This window comes from Toxotes jaculatrix, chromosome 5 (assembly GCF_017976425.1).
Source record: "Toxotes jaculatrix isolate fToxJac2 chromosome 5, fToxJac2.pri, whole genome shotgun sequence".
NCBI classification, from domain to species: Eukaryota; Metazoa; Chordata; class Actinopteri; family Toxotidae; genus Toxotes; species Toxotes jaculatrix.
In genome coordinates, this window is record NC_054398.1 from 1942003 (window position 1) to 1969417 (window position 27415).

At 43.5% G+C, this 27415-nt stretch overlaps 1 protein-coding gene across 3 annotated transcripts; it reads left to right on the forward strand.

Moving 5' to 3' along the window:
* The first annotated feature begins 1280 nt into the window (after positions 1-1280).
* On the forward strand, positions 1281-26477 carry spire2 (spire-type actin nucleation factor 2). Of its 3 annotated transcripts, none has more exons than XM_041038136.1 (15): positions 1281-1665; positions 11424-11467; positions 11646-12029; positions 12354-12434; positions 12548-12712; positions 14658-14744; positions 15186-15303; positions 16292-16458; positions 17196-17418; positions 19627-19754; positions 20336-20473; positions 20635-20702; positions 20930-20957; positions 22300-22397; positions 24996-26477. In XM_041038136.1, exons 1-15 carry the CDS (start codon positions 1368-1370, stop codon positions 25387-25389), a joined length of 2421 nt encoding a protein of 806 aa, XP_040894070.1. In that variant the 5' UTR covers positions 1281-1367; the 3' UTR covers positions 25390-26477. The 3 variants fall into 3 exon arrangements, 2 of the variants coding, with proteins under 2 accessions (XP_040894070.1, XP_040894071.1); XM_041038137.1 differs by having other exon boundaries at positions 15222-15303; XR_005894084.1 differs by lacking the exon at positions 20635-20702 and having other exon boundaries at positions 24996-25134.
* Positions 26478-27415: the final 938 nt, after the last annotated feature.

The following is a 27415-nucleotide window of genomic DNA, read 5'->3' on the forward strand; positions in this document are numbered from 1 at the left end:
TATCCCGAATTACCTCTCCTGGCCAGACAAGTTTGTGGAGTGGAATCGGAGGTCCCCTGGTGTGTTCTTTCTTTCTGTTCACAAAGACTTTCACACAGATTTTCCAACAACTCCGGGCCAAGAGGCGGCCCGTGCATTAGTCGGACTTAGACAAGGGAAAAGATGGGTCTCCGATTACAGCAGTCATTTCCGCACCCGAGCAGCAGAGAGTGGCTGGAATCAGTCAACGTTTGACGTGTTCATTCACGGGCTATCCTCAGAGACCAATTTGCTCCTTTAGAGCTTATTGCCTCTATTGTGGCCAATCAAATTATTTGGCTATTATTTGGCTGTTGTTATCCCTCGTGGGTGAAAGTTCCACATCACGGAAACAAGGTGATGAGGTGGATGAAAGTAAGTTTTTAAAAGTAAAAACAGTCCAACCTGTCTTTTTTGTTAAGAGTGGCAGGCATTGATTAATTTTTACAATTATTTTTCTGATTAGTCTTTTAGTAATTTCTAACAAAATGTCAAACATTTTTTAGTTCTACCTTCTCAAATGTGAGGATGATCCCTCTCTTTTTATATAATTGTTAACTGAATATCTTTGGGCTGTAAGTTAAATGTTTTACTGTTTTCGTACAAAAATAATAGATAAATCAATAATGAAATAAATTGTCGTCTGCAGTCTACACTTGATGTCTGCTTTAAGTACCTGCACCTGTATGGTTTCTATTAATCATGGCCTTTTTGGTTTTGTTGAATCATTAAGTGCAAATTGTTGTTGTGAATTTTGTTTAACTGAAAAGCCAGAGTAGTAGATGACCTGGTGTACTACAGATTTTGTGATAGGTAGTTTTCATACGACACTGACGAAATATACATTGTCCCATTTTGTAATTTTGTGTAACTCCAGGGTTAGGGCGCTCGGAGGCGGTCTCGCCCCGGGAGTAACTCAATGTAGAACCGCCTCTGCCTCTACCTCAGCGGCCGATGGATTGATGTCTTCCCGCAGATGCTGTCCTCTCTCGCTCATTTGCTGACATAGCAACAAGCTTAGTCAAGTGAGCGAATTAACTGAACCATTATCGGAAGTGAACTGGATTTATTTTCAAAATAATAGCACACAATTGAACTGAAACCGTGAAGATACGCACTTGATACTTGACTTGAACAAGGGTTTTATTTTTTCCCCCCAAACTCGGAACGGAAGTTCTGCGGTTACTGTGGCTAACTTGACGCTGTTCTGTTAATGAGGTGCAGCTGCGGTAGTTGAATAGCAGTAGACGTTAAGAAGCGGACATAGGACCGGGCCGAGCAGGAGTCAGGATAGCATAAATGGCCCCGGTGCCAACGGAGTGAAGAATGGGCGCCACGACGTCGCAGCCATGGCCAGATCCACCAACAGAAGCAGCAAGGACGGGGACTCACGGGTAACCGCCTCCACGGACCGCGGAGAGGTCCGGGACTTGGCCGAGCCCCGGGAACTGTCTCTGGAGGAGGTGCTGAAGTCGTACGAGCAGCCCATTAACGAGGAGCAGGCATGGGCGGTGTGCTACCAGTGCTGCAGCGGGCTGAGGGTGCCCCGCCCGCCGGCTGGGAGAGTCAGCTGGGTGAAGGACCCGTCCTCCATCCTCCTGCACAGGGACGGAACCGTGTCGTTGCAGCAGCAGCCCCGACACCACGGTAGGATAGCTGCCCGTTGTTGGCCCCAACTTCTGCCCTCTCGCTTGTTTGTAATAGCTCTAAGGCAAAACTCAAGTATGAGAGAGTGCAATCTAACAATGTGTCCGTGCTGTGGAAAGTAAGTTAGCGCTTAAGGTTTGATGTTAGGTTGTATTTAAAATATTAGGAACCACTTTTCAATTCGGCGCAAAGTAAAACCAACAAATCAAAACTTTCTTTCCGTAAAATTTCGACTTTTTCAACTGCTCCGCCGGATTCTCAGTCTCTTCTTCCACTGAACTATTTCGCGGTAGGAGGCATCGAGCAGTGCGAACTCATGTTAATGTAATGAATTTTAATAAGCAGCGTTGTTTTTGGTTGACCATTTCCATGCGGAATTTAGTGAGTGTTTACCAGTGTTTCGTAAATCTTCTTGAATCGTTTTTATCATGCAGGAACCTTGAATGAAAAACAATACCATTTAATTTACCCGAATTTCATACGGAGTTTGGTACGCTAGGACATCCAGAAACAGACGCATCGCTGCTGTCCTGTCCCGTCCCAAACAATGTTATATTCCTGCCTAATCGACCTTTACATAGATTATTTGGCAGTTTCATTGAACCTTGAACTGCCCTTACACAGAAAGACGCTGTATTTTGATCCTGGCGGCCGTGTCTGTATTTTGTTGCGCCCCCGATGCCAACAAGGATGACTTGTATTATGCCGGTAAATGGTTAATTATTCATATAGCACAGCTTCACCCGAGCATCCCCTCTTCCAAAGACTGACTTCAAAGGGTGGCTGCAAGCCCAAAGGATTTTTCGCAGTCTTCTAGTTGTTTCTCCCCCTGAATTTAGCCCAGTGCATAATATCCTACTGTATGTGAAGTATTTATGTCTGTTCTTAGGGCTGGGCCCAGGAAACCTGTACCAGGAGTTTGACTAGCACAGAGTCAACTTCAGGGTAAACTGCATTTTAAAAAAAAGGCTTTATATTAGGCTTTGTATTACCTCTGCCTGCCCTGAGACCCCTTAGAGAGACACTTTACAACTGAGCATAAATCCAATACACCACATAGCACTTGTTTAAATACATTTTCTGCTTCTTCAGCTCTCATTCCCAAAGTCTTGGGCAATAACAGCCATTATTACAAGAAAGTGATATTTTATTAAAGTACTGCTTTGCAGCCTATTGCACCGTGTATGCTGAAAGTCACAGAAAGCCTCTCAGAGGTCACGTCCTGTACTATTTTTGTTGCACCCTTGCATTAAAGCAACATACAGCCTGAGTAATTGAATATCCTTGTGCTTCACCCCTGACAAAAGGCCAGAGATGGGCAAATAAGTATTAAAAACGTTAGTGAGTAATGTGGAGAAGAGCGGGAATGTGAGCTATCAGATCTCTGGAAGTAAAAGGGATCGTCCCAGCTCTTGTTGCCTCAGTAACAAGTTGTCAGGACCAGATTAACACACACTTCTGTGCCATTGTTCTACGTAGTTACAGCTGTGTATATTCAGGAGTGAAGTTCACAGTTTATCTCCAGGTATAATACTTGATGCATGTTGCTTGGCAACAGAATGACTTCTATCTTTAAACATTATAAGTTTGTTAATAAGCAATTGTAAAATTCATTATGATAACTTTCTTTGCTGTGCTCTCAGTCAGACCAAAGTGACTTTCAGGTGTTGTTTAGTTTTCTTGGGATCCACTTGTCTCCCCTTATGGACCAAAGGAGAGACACTGGAACGTATTAAGATCCTGGTGGACTATGGCGTTAACAGCTGCGGATGCTTAACTGTGATCTATAACTCTCAGCTCTCACCGGGGAGATGTTCAGTTCTCTTTAACAGAGTAGTTAATCCTTGCAGCCAGTACTGGTTTATATACTGTTGATCCATAAGTAAACACAGTCCATATCAGAGCAGTGGTGTGAGTCCCCTAACCAGCATGAAGTGAGTCTGTTATAGTGAGTCTGTCAGCTACAGGAGTCATTCTGTTTTCTTTAAGTGCCCAAATTAATCCCAAAACACCATGCAAGTTTTAGATAGCTGGGCTGTGGAGGGAACAACTGATGCTACCACTGGGCCTAATTTCCCATAGATAAAAGTGCAGCTTTAAACCACTGTGCTGTAGTATATCTGCTGTAGTGTATCTAATGGCAGAGAAATATATTCAAATAATGGTTAAGGTTATTATTGGATATGAAAATTGTGCTTTCTTAACATAATCTGAATCTCATCAACACAGATCTTTTCATTTTTCTACAGAAGATATTGAGGGAACATCCTTTGGAGTCACCACATTGTTTCTGTGGCCAACGTTGCTGTAATGTTGCTCAGATGTTTCCTAGTTATTCTTATTTATAAAATTATATATATAATATTTTCTTTTTCTTTTTTAAAATAACTACATATATTGGGTTGTCGTAATGGTTAAGATTATTACTGCTGCACTGGCTGAATGTTGAATAGTGTTGCTTTTTCCTACATCTTGTCTTTATCTGATAAACTTCCCAGAAAAGGGTCAAAAATAGCCTGTGTTAATAATAAATGCAGCCTTAGGAATAAGGTGCGGGACATCGATAACTTGCTAACATCAAACAACATTCGTGTTCTGACCATCGCTGAAACCCACTGAGAGGACTCATTCGATGATGCTACAGTGGCAATGCAGGGATCTGTGGAAGGGACAGGGATACTTATGGGGGAGGAGCTCCAACACGCATTCAAGTTCAGAGAGGACTTAACATCAGGTGCTGCTGAAATGTGGTGGTTGGTTGGTTCACCAGCCTCATTTAAAGCGTTTGCTGCTGGGATGCTTCCATAGGCCACCAAGTTCTGACAGTGAGGATCTAGATAAATTGTGTGAAATGCTTGATGGGGCATGTGAAGTAAATAGAGAGATATATTTCCTGGGAGACCTGGGGCCGGCTGCAGGTCTGTACTAAGCCTGGTCCTAACTGATAAGTCGGTCTTTGTTAAGACCAGTCTGTTACGCTGGTTGCACCGACTCAAGCGTGGTCTGCAGTACAGTCAGAGAGGGAAGTTTTGACATAAAGACACTCACGCACAGAGGGCGCCTGGATCCAGACTTGAGTTCTATCAATGCAACCCATGATACCAGTAATCCCAGAGGCCTGGTGGAATCGCTGCTTCATCAACGCTCAGTGGGGAGGTGAACGTACTGTGATGTTCAGCTGAGGCAAAGCTTTCTGGTGTTATTCTAGCTTGTGTGTTGGACAAGGCATAGAGATCCTCTTGTAAGGACAGGGAGGAAGATATCTGTTCATCTCCTCTGCTTGTCTAAGTCGTGCAGACTCTAATTTTATCACATCTGGATTATTGCCCAGTGATATGGTCAAGTGCTGCAAAGAGGGATTTAGGACGCGTGCAGCTGCCTCAGGACGGAGCAGCTCGATTTGCAGTCAAAGTGTCTCACAGTATTGTATCAGACACGAGGAAGGACACGAGAAAGTAAGCTTTAAAAAACAAGTGAAGCAACAGCTAATGGCCCTGCGCGTGTAACAACAATAGTACTATGTTCACTTTATATCTATAGTAAGTGCTAATGAACTTGGTGTATATTGATGTGTGTGTATATGTATCACATATACGAACAGGAATTTGTAGTAAGATGTTTTCAAGAAAGAACATTGTTAGTTATACTTTTCTTACTTGTGTTTCATGTGGGTGTTTTATATGTAAGCGTCTCTGTTAATGTCATATTTTTATGTTCAGTGTGGATCCCAGGAAGAGTAGCTGACATTATACATGAGCTAATGGGCACCCTAATAAAATCATAAATCATTCATAGGCCTGGTCGGGTGATGTCCAGTGGATGTGCTCAGTGCAAGTAAACAGACACTCAGTGGGGCAGTTAAATCAACATGCAGTCAGTGAAGGAGGCCCAGATCTTTACAAATTTACATTGAGTGTCAGAGGAGCAGAACCCAGTCAGAAAACAGAAAACCACAGCAGTCGGCCACTTTTTAGAACAAGCTGAGGAGGCTGGTTCCCATTAGCTTATAATAACCCTCTCAGCTATAACCACAGCAAACATTAAAATAGGCTGGGTCTCATAAGGTAGTTCCAAGGACCTCTCAGAATAAAGAGAGAACTGTTTGTGATGATTAGTTTACCAAACATTAAACTAATGACTTGATAAAAATGTTTCCTCTCAAAATTTCTGCACGTAAGGGCATGAACAGAAAAGATGAACTAAGACCCAAAAATATTCAGACATAACAGCGGTGAGCAGCAGCACGTGCGGAGGACGCTGGACTCACCAACATCTCTGCTTTGGTTTCCTCTTCTTTGGTCTCCTTTGGTATGAAACGTGACAGACGCTCCCTGTTGGTAAACACGAGGGTGCTGGCATCAGCTGTTGCAGTGACTGTCTGGCCCTCTCCCCCTTCAGAGAGAGCACAGATCTGACTCCAGACAGCCTTAATACAAACTGAATCATGGTACTGGAATAAGCTCCCGTATTATTTTCCCACTGTATAAGAAGTTGCAGAAGCCAAAATCCATTTGGCTCACTTTACCTCCTGCACCACATTGGGTGTAGTTTTGGTGGCAAATATTTGTGTGGCAAAATATAGTTTTGCTGTCATGTCTTTTAGTTATGTCTTTTTTTGTGCAGCAAACAGCTAAATAGCTAAATTTGTGAGGCACAGAGACAACTTTAGGCCAAACTTCATAAAAGAAAGGTTTTGTTTAGCAATATATTCCCTATGAATGTGAATGTACGCAAGTCATCAAAGACAAAACTTTGCTCCTCGACTCATCAGTCACGCTACACTTTGTTTGTGTTAGGTAACCTCTAATGACCCAGATAAGAGCAAAAGAGGAAGTCAGGTGACGTAGCATAAAGAGCAACAAAGTCCATGTTAGGAGCAGGAGGTCATGGAGCAAACACTTTTCCTGTTTACATCCAGCCGACATAGAGCATCATGAGCACTGATTTAGAAAATGAATGAATGAATTCAAGTCCAGTGTTCACTCTCCTTCCAGCTCTGTTTTGGTCCCCACAAACACCTGAGAACAGTCTGGCTGTGCAGCTAGTGTGTGGAGGGTTTATCAGAGCGTTGTTGTTGAAAGCAGCTGCCTGTGGCTGGTAAAAACAGCTCTGATGAGAGCAGCCAGATAGAGCCACAACAGTAACATTGCAAAACCAAAATGAATGAGTTAAAAGAAGCTCTGTGGTCACTGATTCGTGCAGCGGTAAGCGTGTGGAAGAACCAGCAAATTAATTTGATAGATTGCTGATATATTTGAACATATCATTTCTTAAAACATGTCATTATTAATACATCACCCGGAGAAATAGCCTGTGAACCCATCTGCCTATCAAGCAACCACTGATGATCACAGACTGAGACACTTTGGGTAGGAACTTTGACATTTGTCCCATCCCATCTCAGCAGCACTGCTCTGATGTGAGTCAGGATCATTTTAATGGTACTGTAGTACCTTCAGCCCCATTAATGGATGTAAGAGTAAGCAGGTCTAATGGAAGTCATATTGTTCCTCATAAAAACTGATTGTGCTCACTGCAGCTGCAAAGTGCTCAGTTTGACTTTGCTGGTATGAGCTGCTGAAAAGCTCCTGATTAGTCATCGAATTAGCTTCGGATATCTGCCTCAGCTGGGCTGCATCCTAACCTGTGAACAATAAATAGGAGTAATGAGATATGGAAGAACTACAGAGCTGCGATAATTCCTCAGTTTGAAACGAAGCTCCTTACAGTTTCCTGTTGAAGGTTGCTGAGAGACATCACAGGACAGGACTAGAGGACCCTAGATCTGGATACTCTCATGTGCACCCTGAATGACAGGTACACAGAGAGAGGGTCTGCAAAAATGTTATGGATTTTTTTTTGAAGGTTCACCAGCCCACCACTGGGATTTGTCCCGGATCTCCCCATGGCACAGGTGGGAGCAAAGAGTGCATTTCCTTGTTTCTTGCGATGGGGCTGGACACCTCAACTATCTGGTTTTATGTTGTGTCCTTTTTGTTTGGAGTATGAATTGGACAGTTGGCCAATTTCCCCTTTAAAAGCCACAGATGGAATTGACTTTTTTAACTAAATCTCAAAGAGTCTTTCATTAAATGCTCCAGATGTGCCTTAGAAACAGTACTTTGAATATTCAATAAAAGTTCCTTTGGCTTAGACTGTTTCCCACAGCATTTTAGCAATAGTTTTAGAAAGCTTCATCTGTCTTTAAGAAATCTCAACGTCCATCAGGTTGTTGGACGTCTGTGTTGAGTCAGGATATCCTGTTGTTTCAGGGGTTTTCTCTCTTGGTTATTGCTCTCCTGCAATAAATGTACTCTGTACTGATAATTTGAAAAGTACAAAGGTCAACTTTGACTTGGCATGTAGGTAAAGTTGTGATAGTGATACACCCTAATATACCTGTCATGTGTCTGGAGGTAAAGGTGATTTTGGTGGACAGCTGTAAATGAAACTGTTCTGTCCTGCTTTTCCATTTCTTCTTGTTTCCTTCCCCTCTACCTCTATCTGTCTCTCCTTCTTATTCATTTATAACTCGATCTGCTCTTCCCAGCCCAGTTTTCCTTGTCGTGCCACTTTGTGGGTTCTTTGAATTAAGTCTCTCAGACCTTATTACCATGGCAACAGATGGCAAAGTCCATCTTGGGAGAGTATGAGTATTAGTGTGAGTGCATATTATAGTGTGTGTCAGTGTGTGAGTGTGTGTGTGCACGCAACCAGCATACACACTAGAGCCTGAAGAAAAATTTGTGACCTGTGGCCTGTGGAGGAAGTTAGTCAGATAATTCAGAAAACATGGTGACATCTTTGCCTTGCTTTGGTTGGCTAGGAGACGTCCATAGAAAGCAAAAGGAGGACAGATGACAGATTGTCCCTGTTGTTTCGTCAGAATAGCCAGTGGCAATGATGGCAATGTTAGTTTGTCCGGAATTAAATATTTATGACTGTTGGATGAATTGCCATGAAAGTTGGTGCCTCAGTATGAATTGTCATAACACTGGTGATCCAGCTCTGTCATCAGGTCAAACGTTTAATTTGTCCTAGACTTTGATTTATGACCAAATAGCTGCTGTAATTTTCTTAAAGTGACGCGGTGCATTGTGTTAGAGTTGTTGGCAAAAGTTTTTGTTCCAGAGTGGGAAATTTGAAGGGTACCATAAAGCAGAACTTACTCAAATAAAATGACATAAAGCAAATATTGTTGACTATACAGCAAATAGAGATTTCACACAGAGTACATTTAGTGCAAATTAGCTAAAGCTAGCATGCTAAAATGCTAAAATGAGATGGTAACCTTGGTGAACGTTAGGCTACACAGGAAAAAAAAACAGAAGAAAAAGAAGCTGGGGTTCTGGGTCTTTTGAAAAAAAATTTGATGTATCAACCCAGTTTAAGAACTATGCCTGATAAATATTATCATGTTAGCTGTGGCACTGAGACAACCTGCACAGTAGCATTTGATGCATTATTCCAATATGGTTACTCCACTGCTAGCCATAGCCTGTTAGCATGGCTGAAAAGACTTTTGGTGCTGAGCATGTTAGCATGACAACCACGGCTATTTTTACTTTTAGTTCACCACAACTGCTAAAGATGAAGAGCAAACTTTGGACCTCAGTTTTTATTTTAACAGTCTCAACAACGAGCATCACAGTTTCGCAGAGCACCTAGCATAGAAGAAAAGGTGTACCGGCTCAGTAGCCTGAACACCCTTTCCATATGGCTGACTGGTTTATTCTGTTTTCCAAGATCTAAGCTCGAGCACTCTTGGAAATGTTTTTCATGCAGGTTCCTGTCTTCTTCTGAGTCTCCTGACCCGAAACTGTGGGAAACCGGCGGAGGTATCAGTGGTTACACTGCGTGACCCTGGCCGTGCATTATTTGAACCTGTCTGACAGGTTTGCAGGGGTTCATGTTATCACTCACTCCTGTGGGGAGGGCATTATAACAGAGAGGGTTTTCACCCTCCTCCAGTGTCAGTGGCTGCATTTTGTTGCAGACTGAAGCAGCTTCTGTGTTAACACAGGGAACAGGGTGATGCTCTGTCTGTCTGGCTTTCATGTCCCGCTCTCAGCACCATGTTGTCAGGACAGGCTGCTGAGGTAGGCTGACCTCCCCCATCACCGCATCCAGACCGATGCTCTCTATTTCCCTTATTTTTCTGCTGATGTCTGTCATCTCTCTTTTCTTTCACCGCTTACTCTATTCTCTCTCTTTTCCCTGGTTCTCTCTCTGTGTCTTTGTCTCCGTCTCCTCCTCCTCTTGTCTGTCCATTCTCCTGTTTCTCCGCAGTGAGAGCTGCTGATCGAGGAGTTTCAGGCCTCTCGGGTGTCATTACTGACATCTGAGCTGGGAGAAAGAGCTTTTTTACTGTCTCACGCACACACAGTCACACGGGCATGCAAACCTGTCTGCAGCACCATAATACATGGCCCAGTTACCGCTGTGGGACATGCAATGAGTAGAAGATTGAAAACAGGCTGACTTAGTTTTATTATAGCTATAAAGTTCACAGCCATCACTGTTAGTGGCGCGAATATTGGGTGTTCTTGCATTGTTGATTTTTGTTTAAGTACGCCCTGGCAACAATTTAAAGTAATATCTATTGTACAGGTAACTACAACTGGTAGTGACACACTGTGTATGGAGTTTAAACCTGGTTTCTTAACAGTACTGCAGAGAGTACAAGCTGTTAGCTGAAAGCTTTATATTGGATGAAAAGATCATGAAAAGTAGAACCTGTCGTCTCTAATCTGTCAAATTAAAATAAAAGAAGCAGGGAAAAAAAAATCTGGAGCATTTTTCAAAATGTTTGAATCAAACAATCCATTTAAAATATGGATTCTAGTTTGAAAAATGTAGAATGGATTGTTCTATATAGGCAACAAGATCTGGGCTCACTAATAGCACAAGAATATGATAGTAACCCAAAAATGCATTCGGCATTCTGTAAAAACATTTTCAACAAGTTCAACAGTTCACAGAAACTTTCCAAACTTCGGATGCAGACTTCTCGAAACCATCTGATAAGACTCACACCATTACTCTGCTTGCAGAGGGTAAGAAAATCAGTTTTTAGATTGGAAGATGGAAACTATTAGATGTGATCAGCTCAATATCCCCAAACACATTCTCTACACAAAAATAAGTAAACAGATTTATTTTGGTCAGTGGGAAAAACTAAACTAAATCAGTCACTTCAAAATCTGGAAAGTTTCAGTTGGTTTCAGTTTTGATTAGTGCCACATTTAATCAGAGCTGAGAAACATAATTAAATGAAAGTTCATGTGGCAGAACTGGGAAGAGAATATATAAAACTACAACTTTTTTGGTATCCGATTTTATTTTATAACATGTAAGACTCAGAGTTTCTTTTTCTTTTTATGATTTGGAGTATTTTACATTTCACTTTGTGTCTTGTATATCACTGCAGTATGTATTCCTCATAAACCAAACTGTTGTTGTATGTATGTTGACTTTTCTATGTGTATGCATATGTTGTCTGTGTGTCACTGGATTGAATTGAACTTTCGCAGAAAGTTGAAGTTTACAAATGTATATTTACAATTTCAAAGTTGATTTCAAGGCTTTCAGCAGTGGACAAAAGTGAACTGACTTGATTTTCAGTGGAAATATCATTTAGAAACAGTCATAACAAACATTTGGATGGAAAAGTAAGACATCGCCCAGAATTGTCCTTTAAGTAAAAGTCTGTCTGTTAGTCTCAGGTCCTGACTGGTTGTGTGTCTTTGTCTCTTCAGATGACACTGATGGGCCTCCTCTTCCACCTACTGCAGAGCGTCAGGTGAGAAAGGAGGAAGAGAGAACATTGTCCTTACTAAAGATGTTTCTGCCACCATCTTCCTCTTCTTGGCGTACTGTAAATTTCATGTTAATGCTAATTTAGCAGGTTTTATTGGAGCATTCTGTCTTCTGTCTCTATTTACTGTCTCGTTGTGTCTCTTCTTTATCCATCCCTCCAGCTGGTTCAGTCTCTGGGTGTGGCCATCTACCGAGCTCTGGACTGGGGGCTGGATGACAGTGAGGAGCGGGAGCTCAGCCCACAGCTGGAGCGCCTCATCGAACGCATGGCTGGGGGGGACCAGAGCGGAGAGCGGGAAAGCACTGCCGGTAACGGCACAACGGATGAGGGGTACAGTGGGCAGGAAGAGGAGGAGGAGGAAGAGGAAGAGCAGGAGGGAGTGATAAGGCCGGTGTGTACGTTCCGCCAGGTGATGGCGATGTGTGCGTCTCGGCTGGCCAACCCAAGCCTGGCTCCGGAGCACTACCAGGCGGTCTGCAGGGCTCTGTTTGTCGAGACTCTGGAGCTGCAGACCTTCCTCATCAAGATCAGAGATGCTAAGGAGGTATGTTAGACTTTCATGTCAATTTTAACATAACGTTTAACAAAAAACATGGTCTGTCCCAGGCCATCCTATATCTAATGAGCGCTTTGAGGGAACTTCAAATCTCACAGTGAAAGCAACGTAGAAAAGGTCTAAACTAAAACTTCTGCCATCAGAAGGATTCGAAATAATCACACAAACATTCTACACACAGGCTTTAACATGAGAATACTGCAGCCTGTTTAAAGTTATGGAATATAACTCATCATTACTGATGTCACTGTGTAAGTTTGTGATTGGAAAGAAAAAATTAAAGCAAAATGTTTCTTGCCTTTTTGTGCACAGATGCTGAAGAAAATCACAACAGAGGAGACTCTGGAGGACCGGTCCACTGCTGAGCTGGACGCACTGAAACACAGAGACTGGGTGAGATGAGACGAGCGAGGGCACAGCGTGACGGGGAGGACAGTAGAGCAGTGTGCGTGACTGAAGAAACCGGTGCTGTCGTGATGTGTGTGTTGTTGTTGCTTCCGTCCCAGGCACGTCTGTGGGTGCAGCTGATGAAGGAGCTCAGGCAGGGAGTGAAGCTGAAGAAGGTGCAGGAGCAGCCGTTCAACCCGCTGCCCACTGAGTTCAGCCTCACCCCCTTTGAGATGCTGATGCAGGACATACGAGCGCGCAAGTTCCAGCTACGTAAAGTCATGGTGAGAGACGAGCCCTACTTTTTAAAAAGTCAAAGCACTCATTAGCTGTGATATGAAGTATGAAGATATGAAAGCCAAAATGTCAGTTGCTGAATAAGAGCTTAGAGCTGCTGAAATGTCAGCAGAGGTGTGAGCTGCTAAGAGCAGCTAAATAAAAAGAAATTCACAAAGGAGAAGAAGAAATATCATGAAATCTTTTCTGCTCAGAAACCTAACGCTGCTTGAAATGTTTTTATCATCACCTGACTTTATATAGTGGAGTTAAAGGAGCAGTAAGTGATTCTGGAGAAACACCTTTGATATTTGAACTCAACAGCAAAACGCACACCCCTCCATTCAGTGCTCATTCAGAAGCTCCACCCCCCAAATTCATGGATGCTTCATGGACACTAACACTGACCACGAGAGAAGCATGGGGGAATGTCGTATGCAGCATTGAAGTGTTTGTTCTTTCACCCAGCTGAAGCAAAACAAACAGTATGAAACATCATCAGACAACAAACATGCACATAAACAGAGAAACTAGTGAGAATTTATTTTTTTTGTGTTGTTTTTACCAAACCACAGTAACAGAAGAGAAGACCGTAGGTTTGTAGCTAAGCTAACAAGGAAGGTAACGTTACCTGTCATAGCATTTAAAAAAAAAAAAGTAAAAAGAAAAGAAATCCAGCCTTTGTGTCATGTTTAATATTTGCACTTTAAAGGACCATAAATATTTCAAATAATAGTTAGCCAAAGGCTCTTACTTCATCTTATCAAAGATAGAAATTTGGATGGGACGGCGGCCAGAAAATAGAAATAAACTGCTACATACACTAAAGGACATTCAAAAGACACATTGCAGACACTCAATCACGTCCTTATTCCATCCTCTAATTATAAAGTGGGAGGTACTCTGTTTAATTTAAGTATCCTGAACCACCACTTGCTGCCTCCTTGTGGAGAGGAGGGGAAATAAACTTGCAGTTTCTAAATGGTGCATGTGGACTTTGAGGGCGGACACGAGTGAGGCTGTGATTCCGGTTTGATATTTAAAGACCTTGAAGACACTGCCGTCTTTTTCAGGCAGTCCTCTGCACCATATAGTCTATAGGCTTACATACAGAGGGAGGGTGTCATGGAGCAGACGTACATGTGGCAGAGTCACCTTGAGGCCTTGTCCACAGGCAGATACATAATTCAGACTCAGAACACAAATATTAATGAAGGCTTCTCTCTGCCGTCTGTTGTTCTGGCAGCTGTTCATTTCCAGAAAGCACCAATGGATCACACAGAGAGTGTATCACTGTGATTGGGTGTTACTGCTGCTATGAAGTGGTTATAAATTTAAATGATCTCATACAGTCAGATGCAACATGTTACACAGTTTGCACTTACCATCATTGGTGTGGTTTTGTTACATGTTTTATTTAATTTAAAGCTGCACTAATCAATTTTTGTATTAAAAAAAAAACTCTACATAATGTGAAAGGCTTCCCTCAGCTCTGCTTCTTATCAAGCCTGCCTCGCAGCAGGTAGTTGATAAACCCACTGTACACAACCTGCCCGGCACCAGGCAGCAGACAGACAGGGGTGGCAACCAGCTGCTGATCAAAGTGGAGCATTTAGCAGCTGCAGAGCCGGTGGAGATCGAAACTAAAGGAGCTAACAGGAGAGTGAATACAGGACTGACATTTACAGGAGGCCGGAAACACGACTGTTTGCATTATCAGCTTTATCAGGTGATAAAATGTCGTGCATTGTCCTCAAGTGGCCAAAAAAAATAAATAAAATCAATTAATGCTGATTTAATATTCTGACTGTAGTAAACTCCTGATGTGCTTATACAGCTCTAAAACGTTTGAAGAGCCAAGAGTGGCTGCGTCTCGCAGTACATCAGAGACAGACTACAGCCGCACTCAGGACGGAGTGTTTCAGCTGGTGTTGTGTTTCTCCACTCACCCAGGTGGACGGTGACATTCCTACCAGAGTGAAGAGAAACGCCCATGAACTGATTCTGGATTTCATCAGATCAAGACCTCCACTTAAACCAGTGAGTGGCTTTAGCCTGAATGCACTCAGTGTGTATGATGCCAAAGCAGCAGAGAGTAATATAAACCCAGTGCTTTGTGTTAAACAGTTTAACTCAGTATAACCCTCGTGCCTTTTTGGTGCTCTACAGATGATTCTTATTAGAGTGACAGCTGTTCATCAGGCCTTTTATTTTGTATATCTGTCAGCATTCACCACAGATACCATGGCTTTATTACATAATAAAGATGTATCCTCAAACTATATTACTGGAGTTATAACTGCCAGTATCACTAATGCTACATACAATGGTCAGTTGTGTTACATACGTTTAAATGCATATTTAGATATATGTTTAAATATGTGGCACTTTTTTGTCCTCAACGTCACCAAGAGCAGACATTTTTTCTTTTAGTCATCTCTTCATAAGTTTGGATGTGCTCTAAATATTTCTCCTCATTAGGTTACTGAGCGTAGCCTCCCCCCTCCTCCCCCGCAGCAGCAGTCCCTCCATGACCAGGTCCTGGCTGAGATCAAGCAGGAGAGAAAGCTCCGGCCTGTGGTCCCACCCAGCTCCAGACGTAAGGAGACCATCATTCACGCACTGTTTCCTTCACCCCACTATACCGAAATTAAAGCTTCTCACCAAAGGTCAAATTAACAAATTTAAGAAATTTGCTAATTTTAATTATGTTCTCAAAAAGATCCATAACAAAAGATGCATTATGGTGATATTAAATGATGTGAGAGATGAGGCCTGGTTGTTACTTTATGTTCCTGTGTTTGTGTCTCTAACCTGCCTGTGTAAGTCAGTGCAGGACTCTCAGTGTGACCCTTGCTGTGCTGTCCAGAAAGCAAATGTTCCACTGAAGGATGATGGACCACACACTCTGTGAAGTAATGACTTCAGGGCTGACGTTTCTGTCTGTACACTCTGTACAGTAGCCTGTGGGGGTCACAGTACAGTTACGTGCTGCATGCAAGTTTGTAAGCTGTAGTGTATATTTCCATTTAGAGCTACAGCACATGCAGGTGGTGTTGCATTTCATAAATATTGACCCGCTATTTAAAGATGAAGGTCAGTGTAACTCAGAGTGTAGGTTGCTGATAAAGGAGCCATGTTTCACTCAGAGAGTGAAATCTGGACTTAACAAATTACTTTATCAATTTATCAATATGAGGAATCAGATCTCTGAAAATTGATCGATGGGTTTATCAGAGTTATTTAGCTTAAAACAGCTGCTGGAAACAAGGTTGATGAAGGAGGTGAGACTGAACCAAAACAATGAGCTGAAAGATGCCAAAAAAAAAAAAACTCTGTAGCTTCTTTACTGTGAGTAACCTGTTGTAACTGGCACATAATAATAATATAGAAACATGAATGAGTGCAGTTTGAAGTTCTGTTTGTACTGGAAACGCTTCTTTCTGGTTTGTGCTGTAAATCAACTCAACCCAGCTTCTGCCTTTAACATGACAGCTGATAAACACTGTGGCTCGATCACTGCCTCCTGATCTCAGTGCTTCTCACGCATTGGTTCCCTGACAGAGTTTGGGTTTCTCTCTCCTCAGCATTTGGCTCTCTGCCCTGTCTGGCTCAGACTTGTCCTTGTAATGTCAAATCTACTTCGTGCATCGACCTGTCCATGTCAGAGCCCGGGCCCCGGCCGCCGTCCCGCCCTCGCATCCTGCTCAAGGCCCCGACACTGGCAGAGATGGAGGAGATGAACATATCTGAGGTGAGGGCAGACAGGCAGCTAGCTGCAGGTCAGAACCAGCTTCTGCTTCATCCGTTTACTGTAGCCTCTACCTCAGTTTCACTTTTATTTTCTGTTTTTCATTTCTGTGTCCTGTAAGCAGACTTTAGGTAAGAAAAGGTGACATGAGTATGCTACGTCTTCTCTCTTCTTCTTTTCTGCTTTGTTGTTCCTTTGAAGCAACTAATTTATGGAGGTATCACAGGAGTTTAAGCCTCCTCCTACCTGCCCAGTGTTCCAGTCGACATATGTATGTAAATGCACCTTCTAAATAAAGATCACAAACATCCATGGCCCACGGCACTGCATCATATCTGAGACATATTTTCACCATGTGATCTCATTTAAATGTTATCAAGACACGCACCTGGAGCATATTTAAATAGGAGCAGACATGTTTCTGACAGAGAGACAGTCTGTCCCTGACATGGACCAAATAACATGATCCAGCTGGTGGACTGATGTGAGCGTGTCTCTTTTTCAAAGTCCTGAAAAAAGAACAGGAGCAACTTCGACTGATTGATCACATCAGCTCTGATTTGGCTCCATAAACAGTTTAACCCTGGTTCAGTTTGTTAGCTCAGTCGAGCCGTACCTTACATCAGCTGGATCACATTTCTTTATATTCACATTCTTCAACCTTTTCTTTATTTTCCTCCTGCACCTCCTCCACCTTCAACCCTTCCTCTCCCTTCTTCAACCTCCGTCCCCCCCCACAGGAGGAGGAGTCCCCAGACGCCGGGGAGCTGAAGAGAGCAGAGAGCTCCCCCATGCCTCTGAAAAGGGATCGCTCCTTCTCAGAACATGACCTGGCCTTGCTCCGAGGAGAGATGCTTCCTTCGCTCTCTGAGACGGGCCGGCTGGGCGGGGTGGTCAGGCTGAGGGGTGAGAGGCCGCAGTCCTGGACACTGAGCAGTGGTGGGCCGCCTCCTTATCACAGAGGTCAGTATGTAAATTGCTCCAGTTTCCTGTCAGTGCAGCAGCAGAGGCTTGTGTCTGTTGTGTGTAAACCTGTGGCAGTTTGGGAAAAGTTTACCTGACACACACCTGCACACCTGAAAGCAGAGAGAAACAAAATGAGAACAGAAAAAAAGAGTTCATGTTCCGGTTAAAGAAAATCCTTCCTGGCTCCTGTTGTTTCCAGTTTCTCCACTGTTGCTGAAATGAATAAAAAATAAATCACTGCGTGAGGAGCTTGAAGGAGACCAGGGATTTTACTTCAGCAAACTTTATGAGCAACAACATAAAGCGTGTTGAACTCACTCTGACTTTCCACCAAATGCCATTGAAATCTGTTGACTGGTGTTTGAGATTCTTCTGACGAACGAACACATGGGACTGAGAATAAGCTGGACTCAGCTGTTTTTCAGTGCAGGGCAGCATGTTGTGTTTGTTTTTCATGTGGGTTAAGCTGAGCATAGCCAAGACACAGATATTTGAACGTTGCTTCTCAACCAGGCTCCACAGACATTCAGCCGCCTGCAGTTTCATTAACTAGTCCCATTAATCCCAACAAAACACTGCGGCTGCTCGTTTCGTTGGTCGGAGTCTCGTATTTGGCTGAAACAAAGATAATTAATGAATGAAAAGCAGCTGACTGTTAGCCCTCTGTGGCAGATGATTCACACTGGCTGCAGTTTAATTATCTTCCCACAGAGGGAGGCACTGTGCCAGTTATACTGCACCACAGTCTATAGTACAGTCAGTTACTAAAGTGAAGATTTTGTTCATTTTACATGTAATTTGGCCACAAATTGAAATCAAGCCCAGGCCTCCCCCCAGACTGAGGGCGCGGAGATCATCCATGCGGTGGCTAACAGAAGCTTAAACACACTTTTAAAAGTTTCCAGCTCCTCTGACTTGAGGCCTGGAAGGAAATCAGCAGTGTAGTAACTAGAGGGTCATGAAAAAAACCCAACAACTGCTTACTAATACTGCTAAAAATGAAACACAAGCCCTCTCCATAGCCCTTGTAATTACAGAAAGTCTATTCAGTTGAAAGTAAAATGTTTTTGAAGGGTTTTATTTCAACCTTCAAGACCTTGAAATGATTCAGTGGTTGTGGAGACACTGTGTCCCACTGCTTCCAATCGATCCTCGGTTATACCTGAAGCAGTAACCTCATTAAATTACTGTTCCCTCACTGAAATAAGAGCTGAGTGACGCGTCGGTCCTCGGTGGTGAAATCCTTACAGCCCGCGCTGACAGGGGGCTGACGGGGATTTCATCTGCCCTGAAGCTGTTGGGAAAGCTGGGATGGATCCTAATCAAATATAAAGATGTGCTGATAGAGGCAAACTGAGGGAAGGAGAGTAGCAGCTAATGGCTTTGAATTGTGTGCTGCATGTGAGCCACAGGGAAGATGTTATCTGATGGCCATGATTCATGCATTAGCAGCCTCGCCGTCCATATCCAGAGGTAATTGTTTGAAAAACGATCCATTGTCGGTCTCTGGATGGCTGCAAGCCGACCCAGGCTGCTGCATGCCGCAGCCCCCGGACGGCATGCATTCTGTAGTACATCACTCAGCCAACAGGGGGCTCTCCAGCCTTAAGTGTGCCACAGCCCCAGCTGTCGTCAGCAGCTGATCCAAATTATATGTACCAATGATGTTTGCTGGCTCGTCCCAGCCTTCCTCTCAGCCTGTGTACTTTCCATTTTAGCACCTTCCAGTTCCAGGATCAATCCACCCACCCACCCCCCCCCACCACACACACACACACACACACACACACACACACACACACACACACACACACACACACACACACACACACACACACACACACACACACACACACACACAGCTAACCAAGCCTCCTTCGAGCAGCCTCTGGGCAGACCTCTCACTGTGACCTGAGTTACAGATGTAGCAGCACGGGCTGAATGGCTCTGCTGAAATTAGATTAATAATACATGACAGCGTTAGAGTCGATGGACAAACCCTGTGAAGGGCTGAGATCTGAGACGGGGCTAAATGAAAGAGGCTGATGTGTAATTCATGGACTGGTTAGACTGGGATTTGTGGCTTTCTCTCATTCACTCACTGATACTGTTCGAGTTTGATTCAGTCCTGCTTGGTTCTCGCGATCAACTCGTGATTATTTCCTCTCTTCCTTCTTTCACTTCTCATCCATTTCCCCTCCTCAGCCTCCTTCCCGGTCCACGGCTGGGGGCCATCCTCTCCAGCCCGCCTGTCTCTGAGCTCGGTTGATGAGACCACAGATGGCTCAGAAAAGACGTCAGGCTCCAGAGCTGGAGACGAACACCAGTGGATGGTGAGTAAGAGTCACAGCAGCACGATGCTGCTTTGCGTCCTGTGAAGACACAGGGGTCAGAATCAGAATCCCGCTGCCTTGTGTGTGGACATCCAGAGACGGCTAGTGTTGTCCTTTACTGCCTCATGCATGTGTCCACAGACAGTAATAATTGGTGATTTGAGACGTAGAAGTCCTCTTGTGTTAAACACTGTGGTCCTGTTGGCTAAAAACTTTATTTCTGCTGTGACAGTTTGACTTTAGTGGCTTTTTGTTTGTATGTTAGACACTGTTTTATATTAGAGACTAAACAATATGAAAGAAATAGTGTAAATTAATTGTTTATTTTTATAATTACATTTTATAAGATATATATTGTCTTATTTTTATCAGTAAGCAAGTAGTGCTCGTAACATTTTTTATAGCCATAAAAAAATAAAATTCCCACAATGCAGTGTTAACGTGTAAAGATGACAGTGACAGTGACACGACATGAAGGGTCATGCGTCACAGCTGCTCACAGCTCAGTAAATTACATTATGTAAAAAGCAGAGGATGAGTGGACGGACTGGTGAATGTCCCTCTTCTCGTGCTGTATTCAGGAGGAGTTCAGCCACCCTGTGGAGAGTCTCGCCTTAACCGTGGATGAGGTCATCAATGTGCGCCGAGTGCTCGTCAAAGCAGAGATGGAGAAGTTTCTCCAGAGCAAAGAGCTCTACAATAACCTGAAGAGAGGAAAGGTAACGGACGTTCCCTCCCTCAGTTCTGCTGCGCACTGTGCTGTGGTTACAGGAGATGGACTCAGTCACACTGTGTGTGTGCGTGTGTGTGTGCGTGCGTGTGTGTGCGTGTGTGTGCGTGTGTGTGTGTGTGTGTGTGTGTGTGCGTGTGTGTGTGTCAGGTATGCTGCTGCTGCAGAGTGAAGTTCCCTCTCTTCTCATGGCCGTCCACCTGCCTCCTGTGTAAAAGGTATCAAAGAGAACTTTCATCTCGCTGAGGAATCTCTGAAATGTTTAATCCTCCGGTCGCATTGATCTTTAAATGTCACCTGATGTTTGGTCCTGGAACGAAGCCCAGATTCTAGGTGCAGGCAGGGAAGCAGGTTAATGAGATGGATTTCCTGATCATCTTAGCCTTGAGATGCTGGTAAACATCATGGATACAGCTGGATTCATTCATTTCTGTTTCTCTCACAGATCTGTCTGCGCCTCCTGCAGTGCAAAGGTAAAAATAAAAAGCTTACAGCATGTGTTCATTCATGACATTTCATCAAACGCTCTCTGCTTTACTTTTAGAGGTATGACTATACATTAAACTGAGTACACCCATGTCTAATCTCACTGAAATGTTAAATGATTCAAAACTGTGTCATCTTACAGTAAGTGAAGTGCAGGATGTTTTATCTTGTGTAGAATTAAAAACAAACAGACACTTTCCCTGAGAACAGCCGTCATCAGTCCAGGCTTTAAATCCGGTGAACCAGACCTCAGGCCCATGGCTGTTCTCGAACCAGGTTGTGTGTGAGAGATGACGTTTATAAACGACACTGTGAATGTTTGCACCCAAATACTGAACGTACAGATGACTTCCAGTCTAAAGAAGCTGAGCTGGAGAGGCAGAGTTCACCCCCTGACCTGAATCCAGGAGAAAACCTTTGGAGTGCTTTAAAGTGGAAGGTGGAGGAACAAAGTAAGAGAGTCCAGTAAAAAGCAGCTGAGATGAACCATCTGTGAAGAAGCAGAACCTGTTTCCAGAGATTAGTGTTAGACTGGTATCATCCGTGTCCAGGATCCAAGCCGACCTGTCGACCTATCAAAAATACAGGCAGACAAACAGAACATGAAAAGGCTGAAAGCACAGAGTCTGTCGGTGGAGAGCGGACCCACCTTTGTTCCAGCTGATTCTGAAATATGGACTTTTCATCATTTTTCATCAAACATTTCTGTTTTTCAAATGAAAATAAGTAAAACTGATTTTATCGAGGAGGATTAGTAATTACTTGACGTTTCAGTGACACTGACCAGGGGTGTGCTCACGTTTGTTGTTTGACAGTTGTTTAAAATGAGATATTTTAACACTTGTTAACATATTTAAGTTTGTCTTCTGTATTTCTGTTGACATCAGTTCTTCTGTTGTCCTTTTGTTGGTTTGATCCGTTGCCTCAGTCCCAGGCCACGTTGGATGTGTGGTTCTGTGCTCTGTAGGTTTGACACTCAGGCTGTTTGGATTTTGCGTGTTTTTTTTTTTGTGATTGTAAATTATGTGTGTTGTGCGTTTTTTGTTTTGTTTTTTTTTGGGGTGCTGTGACTCATTTGTGCTGTTTGACATTATTGTGGTTTGTCTTTATTGAAATGTGTGTGCATTTGTTGGTCATGTGATCAGTGGTGACTGTGTGACTGTGTCCATAGTGTTTGTGTGTTTGAATCTACTGGTTGTACTTGGAGACTATAAATACTTGAATGAAAGTATTTTGTCTTCAAATGTCCTGTGCCCACCACGGTACAGTCTCTGTCTCTTGTCTCTGTCTCATTGTTGTCCTCTTGTTGTGCCTCTTCCTTTGATGCAGATGAAGATTCCCTCTAAGAAGATGGCCCATATTCCTGTGTACACTGTGGGCTTCCACAGCACTCCAAAGAGCCATGGACACAAGAGCCAAGTGTATAAGTGAGTCTGTGTTTGTCTGTGGAGCATAAATACCCAAACAAGATTATTAAAATAATGTTTCACAGGTTTGCAACACAACATTATTTTTATTTTACTGACTGTTTTTTTTTTGGAATTTATGCTTTTGCTCGTGAATAACTGGATTTTTTTTCATCCCAAGGCTCCCAAGAAATAAAAAATTTAAATGAAGCGTAGTCTGACCTGACCTATACTCTGTGGTCAGTGGTCACGCTTTTAATTTTAGAAAATATCACAACCTAAAGGTCAGGTTGTTGTGAGGTTTATTCATCACGGTCACACTCGTCAGAGGATACACCCTTTTTGTATTTTGGGATCTTCTTTTGGTCCAAAATGGTGCCACGCTTGTTCAAATTTCAACTTTTCAGACATCACATCTGACAACCTCAGAGAACATGCTTTGGTTCCTGTGACCTTCCTCCAGTGCCACCATCATGACAGACCTCTTATTCTTAGCCCCACTACTGGTAAGACTCTAACAAGACTTAAGAGTATAGAGCCTGCTAGCAGCTCTGAGGCTATACTGAGCATTCAGCTGAAAGCACTGTGACGCTGTCATTCCTAGAACCACCAGCGTGACCAAAAATCAGCTGTAAATAATAATATTAGCCAATAATCTGAATTTGAATATGGTGAGGCACACTGCAGCCTCCAGAGCCCTCTACCATGGCTCTGTCCCTACACACTTACTCTATAAATGACTGTTTGAGGCTATTTATTCATTTCCACCTTTTGTACGGCAACGACCACTTTGCCAATTTGTGTGTCATTTCCAAAGTTCAGAGAAGGAAAAGTTGACCTTTCAACCGGTCACTACACTCGTTCAGTCCAAGGACAAACAGGTTAAATCTGTCTGAACCTGCCCCTCCCTCAAGCCGCTGACTGCTAACCTTCTCCAGCCTAAGCAGAAACAGCCTCTGTGTTTACCTCAACCAATCACAGATTGCCTACTCAATCCAATCACCAGTGTCTACCCACCCCCGCCCCCACCCCTTTTGTGTTATATAATCTGTGCAACGCCAAGGTCTCTAAGCAGCCATTATGTAATAATTACCCAGCTGTCATTAATATCCTCACTCCTTGTGCCTGAGTGAAGACAGACGTGGAAGAGAGAGTGAGGAAAGGACGGAAAGAAGGATGGAGCGAGAGAGCTCGACAGTGAGTTGGGGGGGAGAGAGAGGGAGAGAGAGTGTTGGCGTGGTGTTATGCAGATCTGCTGTCTAACACCTGTCATTACTCGCTGCAGATATAAGGACAGAAATAGTAGGTTTTATAACAGCAAATGTTAGTGTTATTTTAATCAGCTGGCCTTAATCCTCTCATTAGTGGCTGCGATGGTCCCGGCCTACCACAACATGTCTTTTGTTCTCTTGTTACACAGTTTACCGTGTTGTGTTTGTCTTTCATTCGCTTTAAATAAGCTTATAAAGACAAACGAGATAAAGTCTAGCTTTATTTTTCCACATGCTCAGCTGATTTACTGTCACACTTTATCTGACACAGATAAACAGTCTGTTTATCTTTTAAACGGTCAATAATCCCTTTTCATTCCACTGTAAAATGCTGCCACAACAGAGACATTCAGCTGTAGGTTACATCATTATCAAAATAAGACATGAAGAAGAAACTGCAGTATACTGTGTATATTTACAGATAAGAGTCATTTTAAGCCCCTGTTTGTATTTTCATGACGACTCTTCATGCAGAAGTGAAACCTGTGCACATGTAATGTATCTGAGTAGGTTCAGTGTCAGTTTGGTCTTTATCTGACAGAACTGGAGTTTGTGGTATTGTTACAGAAACAGGACCGTCTCTGCTCATGAGACGCTCGATTTGGGATCTGAAATATGTGTTTTTATAAAATATGAATGGAAGAGTTGATGGATACGAGAATATGTTGATTTCAAACAACCACGGATATGAACAAATATCATATCATGTAAATATATATGTCTTTTCATGTTTCATGTCCATGTTTGCACTTTGGTGTCAGTACATTTGTAAAGTTGAGGGACTGACAAGAGACGGACTTGTCTCAAATTCAAAGCATCAGAGACTGAGGTATTAGGACTGTTAGTCCTTAGTAGGACTTTGTCAGTCACTGCAGCTCCTCTAGCTTGTGAGCTTTGCCACTAACCAGACAGTTGGTTAACACTGTTTCACTGAGCGTCTGTAAAATGTGCTTCCTCTGTTCTGGACTCTCTGGTCCTCCGTGTCCTAAAAGCTCAGCAGTGACAGGTTGGCTTGTTATTGGTCAGCGACTCAACTTCATGCCAAATTTTAAGATTTGCTCTAGTTTACTTTTGCAGTGATTCTGTTGAAATCAGCTGATGTTGCTCCCAGGTGTTTCTGCTTTAACAGCTGCTGTGATCTGGTCATTAAACCCTCCCTGCCTGCTACACACCTCTGTCTTTACACACCCACGTTAAACATTGATTTAAGTCCAAGTCCTGGTATCTCTGTCCACATCTCAGGGATTATTTTCTCAGACAGCTGAGTGAGATCTCCACCTCCTCACGTTCCTCCCTATTCATCATGTAAAAATCTAAAACCTGTCCAATCCTCCCTGTGCCTCTGCAGGTCCCTGCGCAGTTTATCCCGCCACTCTGTGGAGGAGGAGTTCCCCCACCTGTACGCTCACGGCTGCACGCTGCGCGACGTCTGCGCCGAATGCACCAAATTTGTCGCTGATGTCATTTCCTCCAGCCGCCGGAGCCTGGACATCCTCAACAACACTCCCAAGAGGGAAGCCAGAGCTGCTGTCTCCGCTCAGAGACCTCAGCTACAACGTCAGCCCCACCTGGAGATTTGCCCTCATCCAAGCCCTCACCCACAGCGTCACCCCCCACCTTACCCACAGTCACAGTGTCACCCCCAGCTCCCTCCCCAGCCCCATCATCACCAACAGCAACCTCATGCGTCACCTTCCACGTCGCAGCTCCACCGCAAGACGATCAACAATGTGAAGCAATGAGAAGATTGACACTGTAAACCCGTCTGCCAACACACACACACACACACACACACACTGACTCCTTAATGAGTTGTGCTACTGTACTACACACCAACACACACACACGCACAGAAAAAGTAGGGTTCCCTAAGATTTATCGTGGTTACATGCATAATAGCAGTAATGACCTAAAGAGTCGCTCGACTGGTTCACATGAATAAAAATATTAAATGAGGTACAGTGAGGATCCTTCAGACTTTACATCTATTATTTAAAGCTTATGATCCACTGCATAAAACTAAAAACCATTTTCTGGAGCTGTCAGAGTCTTTTTAATAAGAATCTCCACCACCTCACCCATCGTCCAGTTCCCAACATCTCCTCCCATATCTGACCATCTCAGCCAGCGGGTGTGCTCACACACACACACACACACACACACACACACACACACACACACACACAGCCGCCCCCCACCACCCGTTCACTTCACAGGGTGTCAGTAAGAAACAGTTCTATCTGTATCTGCTTTATCTGCAGCACCATGACTTAACTCCCTGATGCTCACACCAGCTGGGAGGCAAGTGTATGGGAAGAGAGGACAGGTGAGGCACGTACTGAGGGGTGGAGGGGGCTACACACTGTGAGAAGGTGGAGGTAGGCCTGAGTGGTGGTAGTTTACTGGGATTAAAAGCCGCCCAGGATTTAGTCGACATGTATCCGTAGCATTTTAGCTCCCTGTGGTTGCCTTGATTTTGTCATGAATGTAACTTAGAAGAACCACAAAACAGAAATGTACAAACGTAAGCTCGCACACAACTTTTATTTTTAATCATCCGAAAAAAAAGGGATTTGTAACGAGTGGCTGCTGCATAACCTTTGCACTGTAGACGTGCCCAGGTGCAGCTGGACGAGGTGTGACGGTGATGACACTGTGAATGTAACGGGGTGAAGCTGCGGTCTGCGTCTCTAACTGATGCGGCTCGTCGATGCTGATGTGAAGCGAGCAGATGAAACTCCCGTCTCTCTCACTCCCCATGGACGCTTGCAATCCAACCCGGTTTTGTAAACACGAAGTGAAACTCAACTGCAATAAAATCAAACGATAAACACGACCCGTGCTGCGTCTGTGAGTTTTACTGTGAGCCGCACAGAGCTGCACTTCAGAAATACATGCAACATAAATTCCAGTGAATGGATGCTTTTTTTCTTTCTTGGAGAAAAATTTAATTTATAAATTTAACCCTGACAGCAGTCTGTTTGAGGAGACTCTGCCCCCAACAATCTTAAACTGAAGTCATATCCAGCACCTCTTTCCAGACCTCATTCAGGTCCCAGCTCTGTGGCTCAGTACTTTACATGGCTGCACTGCACAGGCAGGAGGTGGTTTGCAAAGCAGTTTCAGAATGGTTGCTACAGGTTTAAAGAAACAGTTTAACAGTTCGGGGGAATCTGTTTTCTTTCTCAGCGTGAAGACTGGAAGGAGCCTGTCATCCTCCAACGCTTAAAAATCTGCCCTGGAAGATGTAAAGCTCTGTCTGTTCACAGTTTCATTCAGATTCCAGTTTTAACCACAACATGTAAAATATTACATCTTCTTTTTATTTATCTTATTTTATTTTTACAATCTTACTTTAGGTTCTTTTGGTATCAGTGTTTAGTGTTAATCAATGTCTTTGTCATCAGTACAAACTGTTTGTACTGCATTCTGTTCTTACTGTCTGTCTGTCTGCCTCTGTCTGTCTGTCTGTCTGTCTCTCTGTCTACTGTGACAAAATGAAAACAAACTCAGTTTATAACATACCTTTCAACAGCAGCCAATAATAATCGGACTGCAGCAGACAGCCTCGTCCAACAGCCAGACCACTGATCGTTGAACCCCCCCCCTCTCTGCCTGACTCTGAAACTACTCAGGATTGACTAACTCTGGGTTAAAATTAGGTTTAATCCATACAGTGTCTGTCAGGGTTGAACGCTCTCTGATTAACACCTCGTCTTTGTTTAATCCACAGACAAATGGAAAAGTAAAAAAGACAGTTTATGGTTA